This window comes from Podarcis bocagei (assembly GCF_964188305.1).
Source record: "Podarcis bocagei genome assembly, chromosome: 3".
NCBI classification, from domain to species: domain Eukaryota; kingdom Metazoa; phylum Chordata; class Lepidosauria; order Squamata; family Lacertidae; genus Podarcis; species Podarcis bocagei.
In genome coordinates, this window is record NC_138127.1 from 107,108,755 (window position 1) to 107,131,746 (window position 22,992).

Here is a 22,992-nt window from a genome sequence, read left to right on the forward strand (position 1 = left end):
TGGTCTGCAAGATAGCTGCATTCTGGATGGCATACTGTTTTGGGAAGTGGGGATTGGTAAGGTTCGTATTATAATGCTAACCCAATGAAACATCTTTCCATTCTCATGAGTCGCAGCCATTGGTATTACTGTACAGCCATACTTTGGAAGTCAGACAGAATCCGTTCCGGAAGATCATTCAACTTCCAAAACGTTCGGAAACCAAAACGCAGCTTCCGATTGACTGCGGGAAGCTCCCGCAGCCAATCGGAAGCCATGGAAACCCCGTCGGACGTTCGGCTTCCAAAAATAGTTTGCAAACCGGAACAGTCACTTCCAGGTTTGCGGCATCCGGGAGCCAAAACGTTCGAGAACTAAGCTGTTCGGAAACCAAGGTACAACTGTATCTGTTGCTGTTGTTGTTGTTTAGTTCTTCAGTCGTGTCCGACTCTTCGTGACCCCCTGGACCAGAGCACGCCAGGCACTCCTGTCTTCCACTGCCTCTCGCCGTTTGGTCAAACTCATGCTGGTAGCTTCAAGAACACGGTCCCACCATCTCGTCCTCTGTCGTCCCCTTCTCCTAGTGCCATCAATCTTTCCCAACATCAGGGTCTTTTCCAGGGAGTCTTCTCTTCTCATGAGGTGGCCAAAGTATTGGAGCCTCAGCTTCACGATCTGTCCTTCCAGTGAGCACTCAGGGCTGATTTCCTTCAGAATGGAGAGGTTTGATCTTCTTACAGTCCATGGGACTCTCAAGAGTCTCCTCCAGCACCACAATTCAAAAGCATCCATTCTTCAGAGCCTTCTTTATGGTCTAGCTCTCACTTCCATACACCACTACTGAGTGAACCATAGCTTTAATTATACGGACTTTTGTCGGCAAGGTGCTATCTCTGCTTTTTAAGATGCTGTCTAGGTTTGTCATTGCTTTTCTCCCAAGAAGCAGGCGTCTTTTAATTTTGTGGCTGCTGTCACCATCTGCAGTGATCATGGAGCCCAAGAAAGTAAAATCTCTCACTGCCTCCATTTCTTCCCCTTTTATTTGCCAGGAGGTGATGGCAATATACAGCCATTGTGCCCAAACACTTAAGATCACGACTTAACTCTTGCAAAGAAAAGGCGTTGGTACATTTTTTTTTGAGGCCCGCAACCTGCCGCAACCACCAGGATACGAATAATCTCCATAACCTCATTACTCTCATGAGTTTGCAGATGGTGCCTGGCCTGTAAGAAGCTTTTCTCCTCATCCTAATCCTATTCAGAGTGGCCATTGCCCAGCTAGAGGGACCTACCACTTTCTTCCCACTTTTCCGGAGAAACAGGCCTCCTCTCACGTAGCCCAGGATGGAGCCAGGATCCTGGAGGGGAAAGGATGGGTTGCGTCCAGGACCACCGTAAAACTCCTTCCAGCCAGACTTGGGGAAAACAATGGGCTTCCCTCAAGAAACTGTAGATACCTTTTCAGATTGAAAGCAATTTTTGTTCTGGAAACTGTGGATTTTCTACACTGTTCCCGGGAAGAGGAGAAAGGCTCCATTTTGGGTCTGAGCTCAGAACTAAGGGATGTCCTTAGGTGACCTTGGTAAGTCAAGAACAAGTTGTGTTTTAGATTTGTCAGGATGCTAAACCTCAAACTGCAATTGGACTTTATCTGAGAATTTGGGCTGTTGGGGTCTATGGGGAGAGGGATCCGATCCTCAGAACATTTACTCCAGAGCAGCCCTGTTAACAAGTCATGTGTGCTGTGGCTTAAGTTGGCAGCAATCCTAATTCTGACGCTTAATGGGTTTGTTGGTCGGTTGCCTGATTGAGTCAAAAGCTTCTGCAGCGAAATAGTATCTAATATCTGGCATGACGTGCGTGGCATCTTGAGAATTTCTCGCTTTCTTTTCCTTTTCGTAAATATTGCAGGTCGCTAGACCTCATGATAGTGGCCCACGGTCATGAGGAACTGCCGCCATGCCATTTCCCCCTTTAGCAAAAGTGCTTTTTTTAAAAGCACTTTTTTAAAAAAAATACATGGATCATAGGAAATGAATATACCCGAGATAAAAGAAATCGATCTTTATTTAATTCTGGCTGCAGAATTTGGGTTTTTAAGGGACACAGGATCAAGGTGGGAGCAGAACTAGCCTATTTTGCACCTCCTGAACCAAAAACACAGTTATCCTGAAATATTCGCCCTTCTGAAATCTTCATGATGCAGGTTCTCCGATTGAAAATTGCTTGTAGAAAATATTGCTGTTATTATTAGTATTGTTAATGAATTAAACTTGTAGGCTGCCCTTCATCCAAAGATCCCACTCATTAGGAGACATGTTCACCACTTCCAGAAGGTCCAGATCTCTTAATAAGGCATCGCCTGCCCTTTGGAACTCCCTGCCTAGTGATATTCGTGGGGCACCTTCACTCAATTCTTTCCAGCGCCTGCTAAAAACATTGTTGTTTAGGCAAGCCCATCCAGGCTTGTAGACTACTGATGTGTGCTTTAATCTGTTTTTAGCTTATGTACTGCCATTGAGCAAATGTTAGAAACACATAACCAAACATCAGTGATAAAAACATCGTAAAAACATACTGACAGACAGCCTAATAGTAAAATAATAATAATAACAATAACAACAACAACAACAACAACAACAACAACAACAACAACAACAACAACAGTCCGCTCCCCTACACTTTCACAGGCCATAGGTTATTTAATAGTCCACAACTTCCCAAGGGAGTCCGATCTGCCATCAAATAGTAGAACGTTCTTCCTGATGTTTAGCCTGAATCTATTTCTTGCAACTTGAATCCGTTGGTTTGGGTCCTACCCTGTGGAGCAGGAGAAAATAAGCTTGCTCCATCCTCCATGTGACAGCCCATAATATATTTGAAGATCTCTCATATCTCCTCTCAGTCGCCTCTTTCCCAGGTTAAACATACCCAGCTCCTTCGACCGTTCCTCATCAGGCTTAGTTTCCAGACCCTTGATCATTTTTTTATAAGGTTTTTACATATTACATTACAATACAGATATGCCAACACCATTTCCTCCCCATACATTTACATTTATATTTCCTCAATCCATCGTATTATTCTTTTCTCCCTCCTCCCACTTCCATCCGCCCCCCTCAATTTCCTCCCATTATACAATTTACAATAGTCTTCGCATTCTACAGTCACCTCAAATCGTCTATATATTCTTATTATCTTTCCCTACTAATTTTTCTTCCATCCAGTACTTCGCATTTTAATCTAGGCATATTAGCGTATCTTTTTTTAGCAATATTTTGCCATAAAACTCATCAAAACGTTTAATTTTTGATTCGACTGATTTCTTATTATAGCAGTCAATTTTGCGAAAATTAAATATTGGTTTAGTTTACAAATCCATTCCTCCTTTGTGGGTATAGCTTGTGACTTCCACCTAGTAGCAATCACTATTCTACTAGCTGAACTTGCATATAGAAAAATTATTCCCACCCCCTGTGGTATCTCTTCATCTATCAATCCAAGGAGATACGTCTCTGGTTTCTTTGTAATTATTATTATTATTTATTTATTTATACCCCGCCCATCTGGCTTGGCTTCCCCAGCCACTCTGGGTGGCTTCCAACAAAATATTAAAATACCGTAATACATCAAACATTAAAAGCTTCCCTAAACAGGGCTGCCTTCAGATGTCTTCTAAAAGTCTGGTAGTTGTTGTTCTCTTTGATATCTGGTGGGAGGGCGTTCCACAGGGCGGGTGCCAATACCGAGAAGGCCCTCTGCCTGGTTCCCTGTAGCTTTGCTTCTTGCATTGAGGGAACCGCCAGAAGGCCCTTGGAGCTGGACCTCAGTGTCCGGGCTGAACGATGGGGGTGGAGACGCTCCTTCGGGTATAAAGGTAAATGGGGCACTGCCCCACCAACCGCCACCTGTCCTCAGCCATCTCTCACCTGCTTGCCATCTTACCCACAAGCTATTCCAGAGGGCGGCACTGCCTGTTGGCTCAGTCTCAATGTTGCCTCTTTAGAACTCAGCAGGAAGGAAGGGGATGGGGACAAATTAGAAAGAGTTGGCTCTGTCTATCACTGGCCCTCTGGCGCCACCTGCTGTTCAGCTCCTTGCCTTCTGTCCCACCATCATCCCCTGGGCCCAATACTTTATGTTCCCCTAAAACCTATAAGGTAGAAAGGAAAAGGCACACTCAGAGAAAGGGGGGTGGAATGCCAGGGCGAAAGCTGTCACAATTCCTCTAATGACCCCAGACACCGAGAGCTGCTAAAATGGCAGGTGCCAGAATGGGGCCCTTTTTGTGGCCCCAAACCTTTGGAATGCCCTTCCTAGGGAAATATGTGCGGCCCAACTATGCGCCAACATTTGGGTGCAAATTTCTCCCAATATTTTTGAATGCAATTTCACCTAACGTACACAGTTTTGCAATGACATGCTTCCTCATATAATGTGTTTCATTGTGGTATTTTCACTAACATTCACCCACGTCCATACACACGTCCATATTTATCTACTTGCACTTTGACGTGCTTTCGAACTGCTAGGTTGGCAGGAGCAGGGGCCGAGCAACGGGAGCTCACCCCGTCACGGGGATTCGAACCGCTGACCTTCTGATCGGCAAGCCCTAGGCTATGTGGTTTAACCCACAGCGCCACCCGCGTCCCTTTCTGCCCTCCAGCCTGGCATGCAAAAGGCATTATCAGAGCTCAAGGAGACACTCCAGGGAAGAAAAACCACTTCGGGAAGCAAGGGGGGCAGTGAGGGGTGTGGCCTGAGGAGAGAGGGGGTGTGGCCTGGGAAGAGTTCCATGGGCCATATAAAGAGATTTCGAGGGCCGCATTTGGCTCTCTGGGCCACAGGTTCCCCACCCTTGGGGTGTTGTTGTGGGGCTGCAGACTTTATCATTTAGCAAATTATTACACGTCCCCACCCCCATCATTCTGCCCGGACACTGAGGTCCAGCGCTGAGGGCCTTCTGGCAGTTCCCTCACTGCGAGAAGCCAAGTTACAGGGAACCAGGCAGAGGGCCTTCTCAGTGGTGGCACCTGGCCTGTGGAACACCCTCCCACCAGATGTCAAAGAGAACAACAACTACCATACTTTTAGAAGACATCTGAAGGCAGCCCTGTTTAGGGAAGCTTTTAATGCTTGATGTTTTTTGTTTTTTTAAAAAAGTGATATTTATTAAGTAAAAAAATTACATAAATAAAAAGATTAGAAGAAAAGACCAAAAAAAAATACAAAATACAGAAAAAAGATAAAAAACATTTAAAAAGAAAACACATCAATCTTTCCATGTCATATATTCATATCCTTGCTTCCCTGACCTCCTCACACCTCCCTTTTTTGTATTCCAATTCAGTTAGTTAATTCAGCAATTTCTTTCCCTCTTTGTTTTTATCTTAATCCTTTAACTTAATATAATATAACTTTGAGTTCTGACCTGTTAAAAATCCATTTTTTTCATACACCTTTAAAACATTGCTGTTTAAACCACTTAACTTCATTCTGACATCATTCTAACATTCATTAATTTTGCAATATTTCTGTAAATAGTCTTTAAATTTCTTCCAATCTTCTTCCACTGACTCTTCTCCCTGGTCTCGGATTCTGCCAGTCATTTCCGCCAGTTCCATGTAGTCCATCACCTTCATCTGCCATTCTTCCAGGGTGGGTAGATCTTGCGTCTTCCAATACTTTGCAGTAAGTATTCTTGCTGCTGTTGTGGCATACATAAAGAAAGTTCTGTCCTTCTTTGACACCATTTGGCCGACCATGCCCAGGAGAAAGGCCTCTGGTTTCTTCAGAAAGGTATATTTAAATACCCTTTTCAGTTCGTTATAAATCATCTCCCAGAAAGCCTTAATCCTTGGGCACGTCCACCAAAGGTGAAAGAATGTAGCTTCAGTTTCCTTACATTTCCAACATTTATTATCGGGCAAATGGTAGATTTTTGCAAGCTTGACTGGTGTCATGTACCACCTGTATATCATTTTCATAATATTCTCTCTTAAGGCATTGCATGCCGTAAATTTCATACCTGTGGTCCATAACTGTTCCCAGTCAGCCATCATTATGTTATGTCCGACATCTTGTGCCCATTTAATCATAGCAGATTTCACTGTTTCATCCTGTGTATTCCATTTCAACAGCAAGTTATACATCCTTGACAAAATCTTAGTTTTAGGTTCTAGCAAATTCTGTTTCTAATTTTGATTTTTCCACCTGGAAGCCAATTTTCTTGTCCAAATTATATGCCTCCATTATCTGATAATAATGAAGCCAGTCTCGCACTTTGTTTTTTAATTTCTCAAAACTCTGCAATTTCAGTCTATCTCCCTCTTGTTCCAAAATTTCCCAATATTTCGGCCATCTGACCTCCATATTGAGCTTTTTCTGAGCTTTCGCTTCCATCGGTGACAGCCACCTTGGGGTTTTGTTTTCCAATAAGTCCTTATATCTTATCCAGACATTAAACAATGCTTTCCTGACAATATGGTTTTTAAATGCTTTATGTGCTTTGACCTTGTCATACCACAAATATGCATGCCATCCAAATACATTATTAAAACCTTCTAAATCCAAAATGTCTGTATTTTCAAGAAGCAGCGATTCTTTCAACCAGCAAAAAACTGCTGATTCATAATAAAGTTTAAGGTCTGGCAGGGCAAATCCACCTCTTTCCTTTGCATCCGTTAGTATTTTAAATTTTATTCTAGGCTTCTTGCCCTGCCAGACAAATCTAGAGATATTTCTCAGCCACTTCTTGAAACAGTCCATTTTGTCCAAAATTTGCAAAGTTTGAAACAGAAACAGCATTCTAGGCAATACATTCATTTTTATCGCAGCAATACGGCCTAGCAGTGAAAGCTTCAAATTTGACCAAATTTCTAAATCTTTTTTCACTTCAGCCCAACATTTTTCGTAATTGTCTTTGAATAGGTTCCCGCTTTTAATGCTTGATGTATCACGGTATTTTAATATTTTGTTGGAAGCCGCCCAGAGTGGCTGGAGAAACCCAGCCAGATGTGTGGCGTATAAATTATTATTATTATTATTATTATTATTATTATTATTATTATTATTATTATTATTGCCAGAGAAATGCAATGAATGCCCAGTGAAAACTTCCTCTTTGCAAGCTGTTGTGCATTTCAGTGTACCTGTTACTGCAAACCAGCCCAGAAACCCCGAATTAAGCTCCACCTGTGAATTTATGCCTCATCACTGTGAGACTCCTTCTCCCACAGATTATTGCACTGTCAGTCTTATTCTTCCGCATGTGGTTAAAAGGTTCTGCAGGACATTATCTTGCTTCAGCTGTGAACCGCCCTGCCGGGTCAGGCTAAAGTACTTAATGCTTCGACTCCTGTCACAGGTAATCATGGCTAAGACGCCACTCATTTTGCTTCACAAGTGACCTCTTCCGGCTATATAAGGAGTGGCGGGGGGAGCAAGTCCTACTTTCATTTAGAAAGCCCTTATTTTTTTATTTCAACAATCTGTGTACCTTTTAATTTCACACGTTCCAGCTTGTCAAAATCCTTCTTAAGCTGTTGCACCCAGAACTGGACGCAATATTCCAGGTGTGGTCTGACCAAGGAAGAATAGAGCGGGACTATGACTTCCCTCATCTGGAGCCTAGAATAGCATTTGCCTCTTTTGCTGCTGCATCACGCTGTTGACTCATGTTAAGCTTGTGGTCTACTACTACTAATAATAATAAATTTTATTTATACCCCGCCCTCCCCGGCCAGAGCCGGGCTCAGGGCGGCTAACACCAATAAAATCACAGTAAAAACATAATGGGGGGGAGAGAGGGGGGACCCCCAATTTAAAATACAGGTCAAAATGCAATTTAAAATGCAGCCTCATTTTAAAAGTAGCCCATAGATCAAAACCATAAGGGGAGGGAAACATAAGGGTCAGACTGAGTCCAAACCAAAGGCCAGGCGGAACAGCTCTGTCTTGCAGGCCCTGCAGAAAGATGTCAAGTCCCGCAGGGCCCTAGTCTCTTGTGACAGAGCGTTCCACCAAGTTGGGGCCAGTGCTGAAAAGGTCCTGGCCCTAGTTGAAACCAATCTAACCTCCTTGAGGCTCAGGACCGCCAAAGTGTTGTTATTTGTGGACCTTAAGGTCCTCCGCGGGGCATACCAGGAGAGGCAGTCCCGTAGGTACGTGGGTCCTAGGCTGCATAGGGCTTTAAAGGTCAAAACCAGCACTTTAAACCTGACCCTGTACTATGATCCTTTTCATGTGTGCTGCTTGCAATCCAGGTGTTCCCATCCAGCGGCGTAGCTAGCCGCTCGGGTGCCGGGTGCAGCGTGTGTGTCCTGCAGCTGGCGGGTGGGCGAGCTGCCCATGGGGGCAGGGTGCGCTACGTGGAGCCTCTCCACCGCGCCCCCCCCTCAGCTGTAGGGCGGTTGAGAGAGAGGCGATGGGGAGATGCAAGCTTGACACTGCCGTTCCAGGCAGCACGGATCCTGCAGGTGCCCAAGCCACCACGTCACCCCCAGGAGAGACGCGTGGCTTGGGCACGCTGAAGGCCCAGCGGTAAGTGCTGATCCCCATGGTGTGGTGCCCAGTGGTGGTATAATAATAATAATAATAATAATAATAATAATAATAATAATAATAATAATTTATTATTTGTACACCACCCATCTGGCTGGGTTTCCCCAGCCACTCTAGGAGACTTCCAACAAAAATTAAAAATACATCAAAATGTCACACATTAAAAACTTCCCTGAACAGGGTTGCCTTCAGATGTTTTCTAAATGTCAGGTAGTTGTTTTTCTCTTTGACATCTGGTGGGGGGGCATTCCACAGGGCGGGTGCCACTACCGAGAAGGCCCTCTGCCTGGTTCCCTATAGCTTGGCTTCTCACAGTGAGGAAACCACCAGAAGGCCCTCGGAACCGGACCTCAGCGTCTGGGCAGAATGATGGGGATGGAGACGCTCCTTCAGGTATACTGGACCGAGGCTGTTTAGGGCTTTAAAGGTCAGCACCAACACTTTGAATTGTGCTCAGAAACATACTGGGAGCCAATGTAGGTCTTTCAGGACTGATATTATGTGGTCTCGGCCGCCACCCCCAGTCACCAGCCTAGCTGCCGCATTGTGGATTAGTTGTAGTTTCCGGGTCACCTTCAAAGGTAGCCCCATGTAGAGCGCGTTGCAGTAGTCCAAGCGGGAGATAACTAGAGCATGCACCACTCTGGCGAGACAGTCTGCGGGCAGGGAGGGTCTCAGCCTGCATACCAGATGGAGCTGGTAGACAGCCGCCCTGGACACAGATTTGACCTGCGCCTCCATGGACAGCTGTGAGTCCAAAATGACTCCCAGGCTGCGCACCTGGTCCTTCAGAGGCACAGTTACCCCATTCAGGACCAGGGAGTCCTCCACACCCACCCGCCCCCTTTCCCCCAAACACAGTACTTCTGTAGCCACGTTTCGTTGCGTTTGTTGTCTGAACTACAGTGGTACCTCTGGTTATGAACTTAATTCATTACGGTGGTCCGTTCTTAAGCTGAAACCGTTCCTATCCTGAGTCGCGCTTTCGCTAATGGGGCCTCCCGCCATGCGCCTGCCTCTGGCACACAATTTCCGTTAGCATCCTGGGGCAAAGTTCGCAACCAGAAGCAGCTACTTCCTGGTTAGTGGAGCTCGTAAGAACCATTCGTAACCTGTAAAAAGTTTTGTGAGCCCAATTTTTTTAAAAAAACCCTATCTTTTTGTCATTTTGTCAAACCCTCCCCCAAGTGATGACACCTGGGGCGGCCCACACACACACACCCCGCAATCCCTTCCTCCGCCACCGTCCCCATCTAGTTATAGGTAGGTAGCCGTGTTGGTCTGCTGTAGTCAAAACAAAATAAAAAAAATTCCTTCCAGTAGCACCTTAGTAAAGGTAAAGGGACTCCTGACCATTAGGTCCAGTTGCGGACAACTCTGGGGTTGCAGTGCTCATCTCACTTTACTGGCTGATGGAGCCAGCGTATAGCTTCTGGGTCATGTGGCCAGTTTGACTAAGCCGCTTCTGGTGAACCAGAGCAGCGCATGGAAACGCCGTTTACCTTCCCACCAGAGTGGTACCTATTTATCTACTTGCCCTTTGACGTGCTTTCGAACCTGCTAGGTGGGCAGGAGCAGGGACCGAGCAATGGAAGCTCACCCCATCGCGGGGATTCGAACTGCCGACCCTCTGATCGCCAAGCCCTAGGCTCTGTGGTTTAACCCACAGCGCCACCCACGTCCCTTTAGTAGCACCTTAGAGACCAACTAAGTTTGTTATTGGTACGAGCTTTTGTGTGCATGCACACTTCTTCAGATGCATCTCTGAAGAAAAGATACATCTTCATATCTGAAGAAGTGAGCATGCACATGAAAGCTCATACCAATAACAAACTTAGTTGGTCTCTAAGGTGCTACTGGAAGGAGTTTTTTTATGTTGTCTCCATCTAGTTATTCCTGGCTAAGTGGAGAACCTTACAGTTGTCACTATTGAAATTCTTTCGGTTAGTTTCAGCCCAGTTCTCCAATGTGTTAAGGTCATCTTGAATCCCGATTTTGTTTCAGCGTTATTGGCTACCCCTCCCAGTTTGGTGCCGCCTGAAAATTTGATGAGCATCCCCTCAATACCTCCATCCAAGTCGGCTATAAATACCTATGGATTTTGGACACCTTACGTGGCTGGATAACCGTGCTGCACAATTCATGTAAGTACACATTTTAAAGGATGGCTGTATTTTGGTTCACTGATTGCTTTGGAAATTGGCACTTTGGTAAGATTGCCTTTAAATCCAAACTGGATCGAATCTCCCTCACCCCCCATTTCAAAGATTTCCAAAGATTTGGCATAAAACCACATTATTTATGTGTTGATTTATTAAATATCTATACTACTCTCCATCTGAGGATCACTGGGTGGTATGCAATATATATATATATATATATATATATATATATATATATATATATATAACCGTATTTTTCGCTACATAAGACGCACCTGACCATAAGATGCACCTAGTTTTTAGAGGAGGAAAACAAGAAAAAAAATATGCTGAACAAAACAGTGGATGTATGATTTTTGCGCCATTGCGGCCCCACAAAACAGTGGATGCATGTGTGTTTTGGTGCAGGCTGTAGCCATGGACATGCTATGTGATCTGATGGTGAATTTGGGGTGGCCCAATGCAAAAATCCTGAGGATCCATGGGCTTTTACCTCCCGCCTCCCAGGCAGCCTCCTTTATCTCTAGAGTCCCTTATCTGTCTCCCAATCCCTTGCCTATCATCTGCTCTGTTTCAACACCCACTTCCCTCTTTCTAGAAAAAAAAGCACAATCTGCTTTTTGCCCCTGGGCAATTTGGCTCCTGGGACCGCACATTCGCTCCATAAGACGCACATACATTTCCGAAATTAAGTGGATTACAGTTGTAAGGGCTAAGTTAAAAGAAAAGAAAGATTAAAAATTAGATAAAATTAAGAGTGAGGATTTGCTGAACAAAAATTTGAAACTGGAACGCAGAAAGGGGAGGTATGAGGAGGTCGAAGAACTAAGTTATAAGAAAATAAGGGTTTGAAATTATACTTGTTTCATTTTTCTGTTTGTGTTTGTATGTATTGTTGTGTCTGTTTGTATAATTTGTGAAACTTTAATAAATATTATACAAAAAAAAAAAAAGACGCACATACATTTCCCCTTACTTTTTAGGAGGAAAAAGTGCATCTCATGGAGCGAAAAATACGGTATATAAAATAATAACAAAGCAATAACCCTCCACCCCACCCCAGTTTAAAAGGTCATAGATTGTTTAATTAGCCAAAGGCCTATAGAAAACAGTTTTGTCTGACACCTAATGATATGCAATGAAGGCACCAGGCGAGCCTCCCTGGGGAGAGCATCGCGCAAGTGGGGAGCCACCACAGAAAAGGCCGGGTCTTGTGTTGCCACCCTCTGGACCTCTCATGGAAGAGGGAAACCAAGAAGGGCCTCTGTTAAGTTGTGGGTGAACATATCAGACGACACAGCGATTCTTCAAACAGCTCTTGTTTATTCACAGGCCAGGCAGAACTGAACTGAAGGTTAATCATAGAATCATAGAGTTGGAAGAGACCACAAGGGCCATCGAGTCCAACCCCCTGCCAAGCAGGAAACACCATTCCTGGTATGATTCTTGGCCTCCTTCCTCCCACTTTCCTGCTTTAGCTTCTGCCTCTGATTCCGCCACAGACTCTCCCTGCTCACTAAGCACTGTTACCCCTTCCCAGTCTTCTGCTTCCTACCACGCATCATTGTCCCACTAAAAGGTTCCTGCACTGCGGGCGGGCTGGACTAGATGACTCTGGGTGTCCCTTCCAACTCTATGACTGAAATCAGGAAAGACTTTCCGACAGTAAGACTGTTCAACCGTGGAACAGACTCCCTTCCCTCATTGGCAGCCAAAAAAATCTCCCAGAGTAAATTGCAAATTTCAGGCTTACCATGATAATCATCTTCATCATTTATTTGTACAATCTAAAAGACTCATAACAAAAGAAAAGCAGTATTGGGAGAGAGGAGGAATAAACCACTTGAGTACGACTCTTGAGAATCTTGATTCTTTCCCTGCCCCAAGTGGAGGGAATTTGAAATATTTTCCTATGTTAAACAGGAGCCAGATGGGCGGGGTATAAATAATAATAATAATAATTATTGGACAAACCCGTCATTTTAATGTGTTAAATCTGGCCCTCGTGACTGCCATTTCCTTTAAGGATGCCCAGAAGCTGTGGACTTAAAATAAGCAGTTTCTTCTTTGGCCTTGGCCTCGCCTAAAAAAAGGATAATGGAATGGGACTTTGGGCTTAGAAAGGGGGAGCAGTTTCCCCCTTGCCCTGCTCCTTTCCAAGGGAAAAACCCACTCTTTTGTGATAATCCAGAACAAACAGCAATCTGGGGAAAACCCAAATTGCCATTTGCGCCAATTAAGTCAAGGATGCTTTAGCTGTGACTCCTGCGTGGCAGGGGGGTTGGACTGGATGACCTCTGGAGGTCCCTCCCAACTCTGCAATTCTATGATTCTTTGATTCTGCACCAGAGCAAGGTGTGTGTGTGTGAGAGAGAGAGAGAGAAAGAGAGAGTGCACCAGCAGTATCAGCTGCCTCCAAAGTTGAAGGTGGCTTTGAATACCTCCCCGAAGCGATTACATGGCTTTGCTGTCTAATGTTAGCAGCAATGTCCCGATTAACCCTGAGAGCTGCATGCTCAGTTATTTCGAGGGCAGGGCGAGCGGCAGTGCAGAGCAGGTGCCCCTGCCCCTGGCTTTGAAGCCCAGCCTTGCGTAAGGGCCTGCGGACATTTTACTTAACGGCTGGCCCCTTCACTGGGCAGCGGAAAGGAACGAGGCACTGCGGACCACCAAAACACAGCATGAAGCCAACTCGTGTAAGTACAGGCACGTATATTTGCCCTGCTTGTGATCCAGAGTTGTATACCTGCCTGCCTGCCTTGCATTTGAGTTGTCGCCCCTGTTACGTCACCCACCCCCAAACCCCAGAATCCTTGACATGGCTTTTCCTCCCGTTATCCCACCCGGACCTTATCTGACCTACCCCCAAACACACACGTAGTTGTGAGGTGCAAAGGGTTTCCTGATGAATCAACCCGTCTTGGTTCTGGGGGAGAGGGGTACCTGTGGGAACCAGGCAGAGGGCCTTCTCGGTAGTGGCACCCACCCTGTGGAAAGCCCTCCCATCAGATGTCAAGGAGATAAGTTAACTATGCAACCTTTAGAAGACACTGAATAGGGAAGTTTTCAATGTTTGGTGTTTTATTATGTTTCTGTATAGGCTGGAAGTCACTCAGAGTGGCTGGGGCACGATTTTATTATTATTATTATTATTTATTATTATTACAGTGGTACCTCGGGTTAAGTACTTAATACGTTCCAGAGGTCCGTTCTTAACGTGAAACAGTTCTTAACCTGAAGCACCACTTTAGCTAATGGGGCCTCCCACTGCCGCTGTGCTGCCATCGGGTGATTTCTGTTCTCATCCTGAAGCAAAGTTCTTAACCCGAGGTAATATTTCTGGTTTAGCGGAGTCTGTAACCTGAAACATCTGTAACCTGAAGCGTATGTAACCCGAGGTACCACTGTATTATTATGCTATCACTCGTAGCTGAGTAAGATTGTCTTCCATGAACATGGTGTTAACAGTGAGTCCGTAAGTGACTGTGGAGGCCAACTCTGGATCCACAAGTCTTTCCACGTTGGGGACATTGGTTTCCGGGTGGGAGTTGATCACGGTGTGGATTTGCCAAGCGTGCCTTCCTCTTAACACATTTCTCCTTTACGTCCTGAGTTTGAGCGTCTTCAAAGCCCATGACACCTTTGGTAAAGGTTGTTCTCCAACTGGAACGCTCACAGGCCAGTGTTTCCCAGTTGTCGGTTTTTATACTACATTTTAAAAGATTTGCCTTGAGAGAGTCTTTGAACCTCTTTTGTTGACCACCAGCGTTACGCTTACCATTTTTAATTATTATTGTAAAGAACGGCTTCCTGGTTTTCGACGAGCACCCAAAAGGCTAGGCAGCACCCTCAAACCTCTCCGTGCTTTCTAATGCAATGGATGCGCTTGTTTTTGCAAGGAAGGTTCTGTGAAAAGGGGCACAACCTTTTTTTTCAGCATTAGCCCTGGGTCGGTTTCAGCATCCATTACTGGATTTGGACTGAAAACCCCAAGCTGTCAGCTAGGGCGTTGCTAGCCTATCCAGTAATCTGGTCCCTGTCAAAACGAACCGTGATCTCTGTCGTCAGAAAAAGCACATATTATTCCCGGAAGTTCTGCAGCCTTTCCCACCAATCACCTGAAGGAGACTTGTGGGTGGCAGGGATGCCAAAATGAATAAAATATTGAGGGGCCCACCAACCCTTTTTGTTTGGTGGGGTGGCCGCCCTCAGACATTTTGGGGTGTCCCTAAGAGTTGGTGCCTATTCTGGGTGGTTGCCAGTCGCATATTGAGAGCCTCTGGTGTAGAAAATACTGGGCTGGTTGGAGCAAGGACCTGACTTTCTGTGAGGCAGATTCTGAAATTCCTAAGATGGTGGCAGGAAGCCATGTGGTTTCGCTCCTCAGCGATCTGTAAATGCCTGACACCCCCCCCCCCCCACACACACACACTAATGCTGGCTGTGGCCTGAGGCCAATGCAATTCTGGGCTGCATCAATAGGAGTATAGCATCTAGATCAAGCGAAGTAATAGTGCCACTGTATTCTGCTCTGGTCAGACCTCACCTGGAGTACTGTGTCCAGTTCTGGGCACCACAATTCAAGAAGGACACTGACAAACTGGAACGTGTCCAGAGGAGGGCAACCAAAATGGTCCAAGGCCTGGAAACGATGCCTTATGAGGAACGGCTAAGGGAGCTGGGCATGTTTAGCCTGGAGAAGAGGAGGTTAAGGGGTGATATGATAGCCATGTTCAAATATATAAAAGGATGTCACATAGAGGAGGGAGAAAGGTTGTTTTCTGCTGCTCCAGAGAAGCGGACACGGAGCAACGGATCCAAACTACAAGAAAGAAGATTCCACCTAAACATTAGGAAGAACTTCCTGACAGTGAGAGCTGTTTGACAGTGGAATTTGCTGCCAAGGAGTGTGGTGGAGTCTCCTCCTTTGGAGGTCTTTAAGCAGAGGCTTGACAACCATATGTCAGGAGTGCTCTGATGGTGTTTCCTGCTTGGCAGGGGGTTGGACTCGATGGCCCTTGGGGTCTCTTCCAACTCTATGATTCTATGACCACAGAAGGGCAGAGTCCAGAATCGTGAAGCACAGATTTAATGATAACATTCAGGCTTTTATGTTTCACCTTTTGATTTATCTCTTATTTCCTCGAGCCCCCTCTCTTCATATTCTTCTCCCAAGCTCCTCTATTTTCCAAGAAGGCTTTGACAAAACCCCTTAGCCCCATCCTAACCACGTGCTGGAAGTTTCCTGGGAAGAGGGAACCAGGCAGAGGGCCTTCTCGGTAGTGGCACCCACCTTGTGGAACGCCCACCCATCAGATGTTAAGGAGTAACTATGTAACCTTTAGAAGACACCTGAAGGAAGTTTTTTAATGTGTAATGTTTTATTATGTTATGTTTTTATATATGTTGGAAGCCTCCCAGAGTGGCTGGGCCAACCTAGCCAGATGGGCGGAGTAATAATAATAATAATAATAATAATAATAATAATAATAATAATAATGGATAAACCACTCTGGGAATTGTGGCCCTGAGCAGGGAATATGAGGAGTCTCCTAACAACTCCCAGCACCCTTAAAAAACTACATTTCCCTGGATTCTTTTTGGGAAAGCTATTAATAGTCGTGGCTTTAAATAAAGTGGCACAGTGCTGCTTTAAATGCACAGTGAAGATAGAGCCACTCTTGCAAGAAATTGATTCTTTAGCTTGGCAGCCCCTACTCTGTGGAACTCCCTGCCAATTGATGCTAGGAACACACCTGCACTGTATTGTTTTCACCAACTGCTAAAAACGTTCTTGTTTCAGAAAGCCTAACCAGTCATGCCACACTATTGTGTATTCTTGTTTTTAAACTGCTGGTTTTATCAATATTTTTCGTATTTTTATGCCTACTTGTTTGTAGCATTGATTTTTTTTATATGAATAGTTTATATTGTTTTATGAAAAACTGAGTACAGTGGTACCTCGGGTTACATACGCTTCAGGTTACATACGCTTCAGGTTACAGACTCCGCTAACCCAGAAATAGTACCTCGGGTTAAGAACTTTGCTTCAGGATGAGAACAGAAATCGTGTTCCGGCGGCACAGCGGCAGCAGGAGGCCCCATTAGCTAAAGTGGTGCTTCAGGTTAAGAACAGTTTCAGGTTAAGAACGGACCTCCGGAACAAATTAAGTTCTTTACCTGAGGTACCACTGTAGAGGTTTCCATTGATTAAGCAGTATATAAACCTGGTTAAACAAGAAAGAATAAACAAATTTTGAAAAATCTAGAAATGGGAAATTAGGCTCCAGTTCAGGTCCCTGCCCCAACCTGACCCATGCTTGGTTGAAGTAAAGCACAACCATTTACTTAATTTAAAATGTATGCTGACTGTAAATGCATTAACATGGACCATAATATATTGAATTGTTGTATGCTTAATGGTCGGCTCAGCTCAAGTCTTATTTGACTGTCGATAGGGACCAAACCATCAAGTTAATTGCCTAATTAGAAAGCAAGACAATGAGCAAGGTGAATTAGAAATCATTAGCATAACTGATCAGATGGAAAGCTCAGGTCCAAGATTTTGCTTCCGCCCCACTGCTCTCCCCCAGAAAACCCACCCTTTAGCAATAAATCGGATCAAACGTCAATCTGGAGAAAACCTGATTGGCACTTGCTCCGATTCAGCAGTAGAGATCAGGTTTTTCTGGGGGGAAAACAGCGGTGCAAGGTCTGGATCAGACCAAAGTTACTCTCCAGCTTGGGAAAATTAATTTCGCTTTGCTGCTTTAAAAATGTACAGTGCTGCCAAATTGAATGGCAGAGTGCTTTGCTTTGATCTATCAAGCCAATGGTGAGATATCAGGGTTCCAGGCAGGAGCAAGGAGAAATAGCAGCCTCAAAATGGGATGCCCTCCGCTGGGAGAGTTGTCAAACGGCCACTCTGGAAACTCTTAGAGCAGGTGTTCTGCCTTACTTGGCAAGAGAGTAACTGGTTGCATGAAGACATGCGTGGAAGGGATCTTAGGGGCCAAATACGGCCCTCCATGTCTCTTCCTCTGGTCCCAAGAACTCCCCCAGGCCACTTAACTCCATACCCAAATGGGGCACCCCCAAGGGAAGGGGGCTCAGAGTCCAGGGAGTGGTGGTGGGGATGACAACAAGTGGGCAGAGGGAGAAGACTGGGAAGAAAAGGTGTCGGAAGCTGAAGAGCAAACAGGGCTTAGTGAGCTGGGAGAGTCTGTGGCAGAGAGTAGTCCAGAATCAGAGGCAGAAGGTAAAGCAGGGGATTAGGGAGGCCAAGAGGCAGAAAGGAGTCAGGCCGGTGCAAAATCACAGGTTTCTTCCCCTCCTGCTGCAACAAGCTCCCAGAACCAGTAGAGGTGTGAAAGGGGCAGAGGAGAGGTTGGCTTCATGCAGGCACAGTCCCGGATTGCTTGGGGGGAAAACCCAGGAAAGAAGGGAACTTAAATGGTTTTGGGGTAACTTTCAGTCTTTGCAACTGATCTATGGGGCAAGACCTAGTGGGGATGAGCGGCTGTTCTCATTAGGCCTGCCACTCTGCCTGGTCTGTGCAGATGGTGTTCTTGTGAATAAAGAGTTAACTTCTCTTTGCAGAGTGAGATTTACTGCTGCCTCGCTCCTGGCACTAATTGACCCGTGTGTGTGTGTGTGTGTGTGTGTGTGTGTGTGTGTGTGTGTGTACGTGTGTTTTAGCAAATATAAACCATAGGACCCTGGTACCTACAGGACCGCCTCTCCCAGTATGCCCCACAGAGGACCTTAAGGTCCATAAATAGCAACACCCTAGTGGTCCCGGGCCCTAAGGAAGTCAGATTAGCCTCAATCAGGGCCAGGGCCTTTTCAACGCTGGCTCCAGCCTGGTCGAACGCTCTGTCTCATGAGACCAGGGATCTGATTTCTTTCTGCAGGGCCTGTAAGACAGAGCTGTTCTGCCTGGCCTTTGGCTTGGAATCAACTTGATCCCCATCCCCTCTTTCCTTTTTCCTTTCTCCTTCTGTGATGGAACTCCTATTTGGGGACTTCCCTGGCTTTTTTCTGGCCCACGTAGGACCAGTCTGGATAGTTAGCCTTGGTGAAGATTTGACATTTTCATCCCCCAAAAGTTTTTGATTTGAGTTTCTACTGAAATGAGGCTGCATTTTAATGTTGTATTTTAATCTTGCTTTTAAGCTGTATTTTAATCAATTGTTTTTATACCTGGTGTTAGCCGCCCTGAGCCCGGTCTTGGCTGGGGAGGGCGGGGCATAAATAAAATTGATTATTATAAAAATTAGAAATTACTTAAAAGAAACAAATAGGCCTTGGATTAAACTAAGTTATAATTAAATAAATGGGATTTAGAATATTAAGAAATGTGAATAAGATGGACTATAACTGGAAATTGTTTTTAGTTCAATAATGATTTAGTTCAATATTGGAAAGCTGTTACTTTCAACTACAAGGACTAGTACAGGGGTCTGCAACCTTTAAGACAAAAAGAGCCACTTGAACCCGTTTCCGAAGAAAAAAAAACTGGGAGCCGCAAAACTCATCATTATAAAAATAACTTTTTTGTCACTTTTTATTATTATTTCTTTGTTTGACCCCTCAGAATTACTCCTCCTCATAGAAATAAACATTAAATTAACAAGTTACCTTTTTTTGTGTGTGTGTTCTTCACTCCCCTTCGAAACAGTGACCAGCGTACATGCCCCCTTTCAATGCAGTGACCAGCGTACATGCCCCTTACAATGTAGCGGGCGGGCGGGCGGGAAGGTGACGCCAGGACAGTGCATGACTAACACACGCACCGCCCCCATGCGATGTCACAGCCAGTACAGCGCCCGCCACAGTGGGGAGTGTCGGGGCGCACAATGCGCCTCCTCCCCTCGCTAGTATCTGCCCCGGAGCCGCGGCAAAGGTGTTAAAGAGCCACATGCGGCTCCGGAGCCGCGGGTTGCAGACCCCTGGACTAGAGGAAGTCAACCAAGATGTTTAAAAGGTTGGATTTGTAAAGAATTAAGTTTGTTGTTATTGTTTATCTGTTTATTGTTCCTTTTTTTTCTTTTGTTCATTGATTTTTCTTTCTTCCCCCCTTTTTTCTTTTTTCTGTTTTCTGTTTTTGTGTGATATTCTGATTTGTGGTTTTTGTTATTATCGTGGAAAATCCAATAAATTAAAAATAAAATAAAATTTATTATTATTATTATTATTATTATTATTATTATTATACGATTCATAGACACCTCTTGTTCTCGCCTTGCAGTTACCTCTAAACGTTCGCCAGGATGACGCAGGAGCCCACTGACCCCGTCTCCGCCGCCAGCCCCTACAACTATGAACAGCCCCTTCCCCCCGTGGCTCGGACCAATGCCTTCACCCAGGTCGCCCCTGCCAAGAAGATAACATTTTACAAGAGCGGGGACCCTCAGTTTGGAGGGGTCAAGATGGCCATCAACCAGCGAAGCTTCAAGAGCTTCAATGCGCTGATGGACGACCTCTCCCACAGAGTCCCCCTGCCTTTCGGGGTGAGGACCATCACGACGCCGCGAGGGATGCACTGCATCAGCACCCTGGACCAGCTGGAGGACGGAGGGTGTTATCTGTGCTCTGATAAGAAGTACGTCACGCCCATCAGTATTGGTCCCGCCGGCCGGAGAGCAGCTCCTCAGAAGGTCGGCCAGCCGGCCAGCGCATTGCGGAGGGCAGCCCAAGACATCAAGCGTGAAGACAACCCGGCTGCTTTCGCCCAGCAGAGTCCGCGGATACCCAAGAAAGTCACTCTGGTTAAGAACGGGGATGTGGGCACCAGGCGGCCGATAATCCTCAACCGCAGGAACGCGCGGAGCTTCAAAACTCTCTTGGACGAGATTTCGGAGATCATGCAGTTCACGGTGAAGAAGCTGTACACGTTGGACGGGAAGAGGGTGAGTCTTTGTGGCGCAGAGGGTGGGACTGAGGATTAAACCCCAGATTGCCGTGAGGCCCAGATAACAATAAGAGCAAGAGATCTGAAAAGACTGTCTGGCGGAGGCTTAGGCTCAGGGTCGGTGGAAGTACAGTATTTTTTGCTCTATAAGACTCACTTTTTCCCTCCTAAAAAGTAAGGGGAAATGTGTGTGCGTCTTACGGAGCAAATGCAGGCTGCGCAGCTATCCCAGAAGCCAGAACAGCAAGAGGGATTGCTGCTTTCGCTGCGCAGCGATCCCTCTTGCTGTTCTGGCTTCTGAGATTCAGAATATTATTTTTTCTTGTTTTCCTCCTCCAAAAACTAGGTGCGTCTTGTGGCCTGGCGCATCTTATAGAGCGAAAAATACGGTAAGCTTGAAAGGTTAGAAGCAAAAACCTAAAGCTATGCTTTGGGGACCAGGGTCTTGAAAAGCCAAGCCGGGAGGAACAGTGTTGAGAGTAAAATTCTCTTATTTAATTAATTAGTGAAAATACTGACTCACTCCATTCTGGAGAAGAGAATGGTAATCCCCAGGGGGAGGACTTTTCTGTAGCGATCACACAGGGTCCCCAGACGTTTCACCATCTATTGATCCCTGTGCCACTACTTGATTTCTCGCTGCCACCACCCAGGCCCTGGGACAATACTGACTCCAGTCAGGGTTAAATTGGAACATAAACCTGTTTATTTATTGCAGTTTAACAAGCGTGTGGTTTCATAAACGGTATCGGTCCATTACATTCATGGGGTGCCTATCCAGACCTATAACGTCCGCTACCTGCTCTCACTTACTAAACCACCTCTCAGATATTTACTTGTCTTCCTAGCCCCTAACTGTTCCGGACTCGGCCTATTTCGTTACACTAACTCAACCTGCCCACAACTCTAGCCCAATTCACTCCCACTCCAACCAACCATCCAACTCCCAATGAACTCCTCCCTTTGCCCCTCCAAGAGCTGGTTTTATAGTCTCACAGACTCCACCCCCCTGAGTCCTGACTGGGCAGCCTGTTTAACTATTTCACCTCCAGCACTCTCTCATATGTTAACGTCACAGGAAGACGGTCACAGGAAGACGGCTGCTTCGGTCCAAAGCATGTGTACTCTACATGCTCAAAAGTGCAGGGCGCAAATTGTGGCATGATGAAAGCCCAAGCAGCCCTAGAAAGCTTGATGGCTTCTCTACTAGAACCAGGCAGAAGCTGAGCTGATGGACCAGTGGTTCTCAGAGTGGGTGGTATTGCCTCCCGGGATGGGGGGGCAATGGGATGGCCTGGCTGGGGGGCACTAAGAGGCAGTAGAGTGGCAGGGAGGTGCTGGAAGTGTAAATTACCACCAGTCTTCGAAAAGCAGGTATCAGTGGATCAAGTTCATTCATTTTGTTGAACTAATTAAAATGAATACAGTCATACCTCGGGTTACAGATGCTTCAGGTTGCGTTGTTTCGGGGTAAAGGTAAAGGGACCCCTGACCATTAGGTCCAGTCGTGGCCGACCCTGGGGTTGCGGCGCTCATCTCGCTTTACTGGCCGAGGGAGCCGGCGTACAGCTTCCGGGTCATGTGGCCAGCATGACTAAGCCGCTTCTGGCGAACCAGAGCAGCGCACGGAAACGCCGTTTACCTTCCCGCCAGAGCGGTACTTATTTATCTACTTGCACTTTGACGTGCTTTCGAACTGCTAGGTTGGCAGCAGCAGGGACCGCGCAACGGGAGCTCACCCCGTCGCGGGGATTCGAACCGCCGACCTTCTGATCAGCAAGTCCTAGGCTCTGGTTTAACCCAGTGAGCCACCCGCGTCCCTGGTACGGGTGGTTTTCGGGTTACGGACCGCCAAAACCCGGAAGTACTGGAACGGGTTATTTCCAGGTTTCGGCCGTTGCGCATGCGCAGAAGTGCTAAATTGCAAACCTGCACATGCACAGATGCGCCACTGCGGGTTGCAAACTTTGCAGGTTGCGAACGTGCATCCCGCACAGATCACATTTGCAACCCGAGTATCACTGTAGTTTAAACTAGATTTTGAATAAATGTGCAATTAATGAGCAATTGAATTTTATTCTGATGTTCTCTTCCTTAGGGGTTCTCCCCCTCCCCAATTTCGTCCTTAAAGCAACTTTGTGAGATAGATTAAGGCCAGAGGTTTTCAACCCCTTTGAGTCTACGGCTCCCTTGACCATTCTTTCTGCGGCACCCCTGGGGGGCTCAGAGACCCAGTTGCGCCACCCCTTGCCTGCAGAGCTGGCAGCCTCTCACCCTTTTTCGAACACCCTCCCTGGTGGAGGGTTCCCTCCGCTTCCTCTCCCCTCTTCCTTGGGAGTCTTCTGGGCAGCCGCTGCTGCTGCCCCTGGTCTCTGA

At 46.1% G+C, this 22,992-nt stretch overlaps 1 protein-coding gene across 1 annotated transcript in view; it reads left to right on the top strand.

The window, feature by feature from the left end:
• Nucleotides 1-10,442: 10,442 nt before the first annotated feature.
• Nucleotides 10,443-22,992, top strand: part of RP1L1 (RP1 like 1) — a 30,271-nt gene continuing 17,721 nt past the window's right edge. The window contains exons 1-2 of the mRNA XM_081188908.1: nt 10,443-10,685; nt 19,954-20,614. Coding sequence (XP_081045034.1) covers nt 19,976-20,614 — 639 coding nt within the window. The 5' untranslated portion in view covers nt 10,443-10,685; nt 19,954-19,975. The remainder of the gene's footprint in view (nt 10,686-19,953; nt 20,615-22,992) is intronic.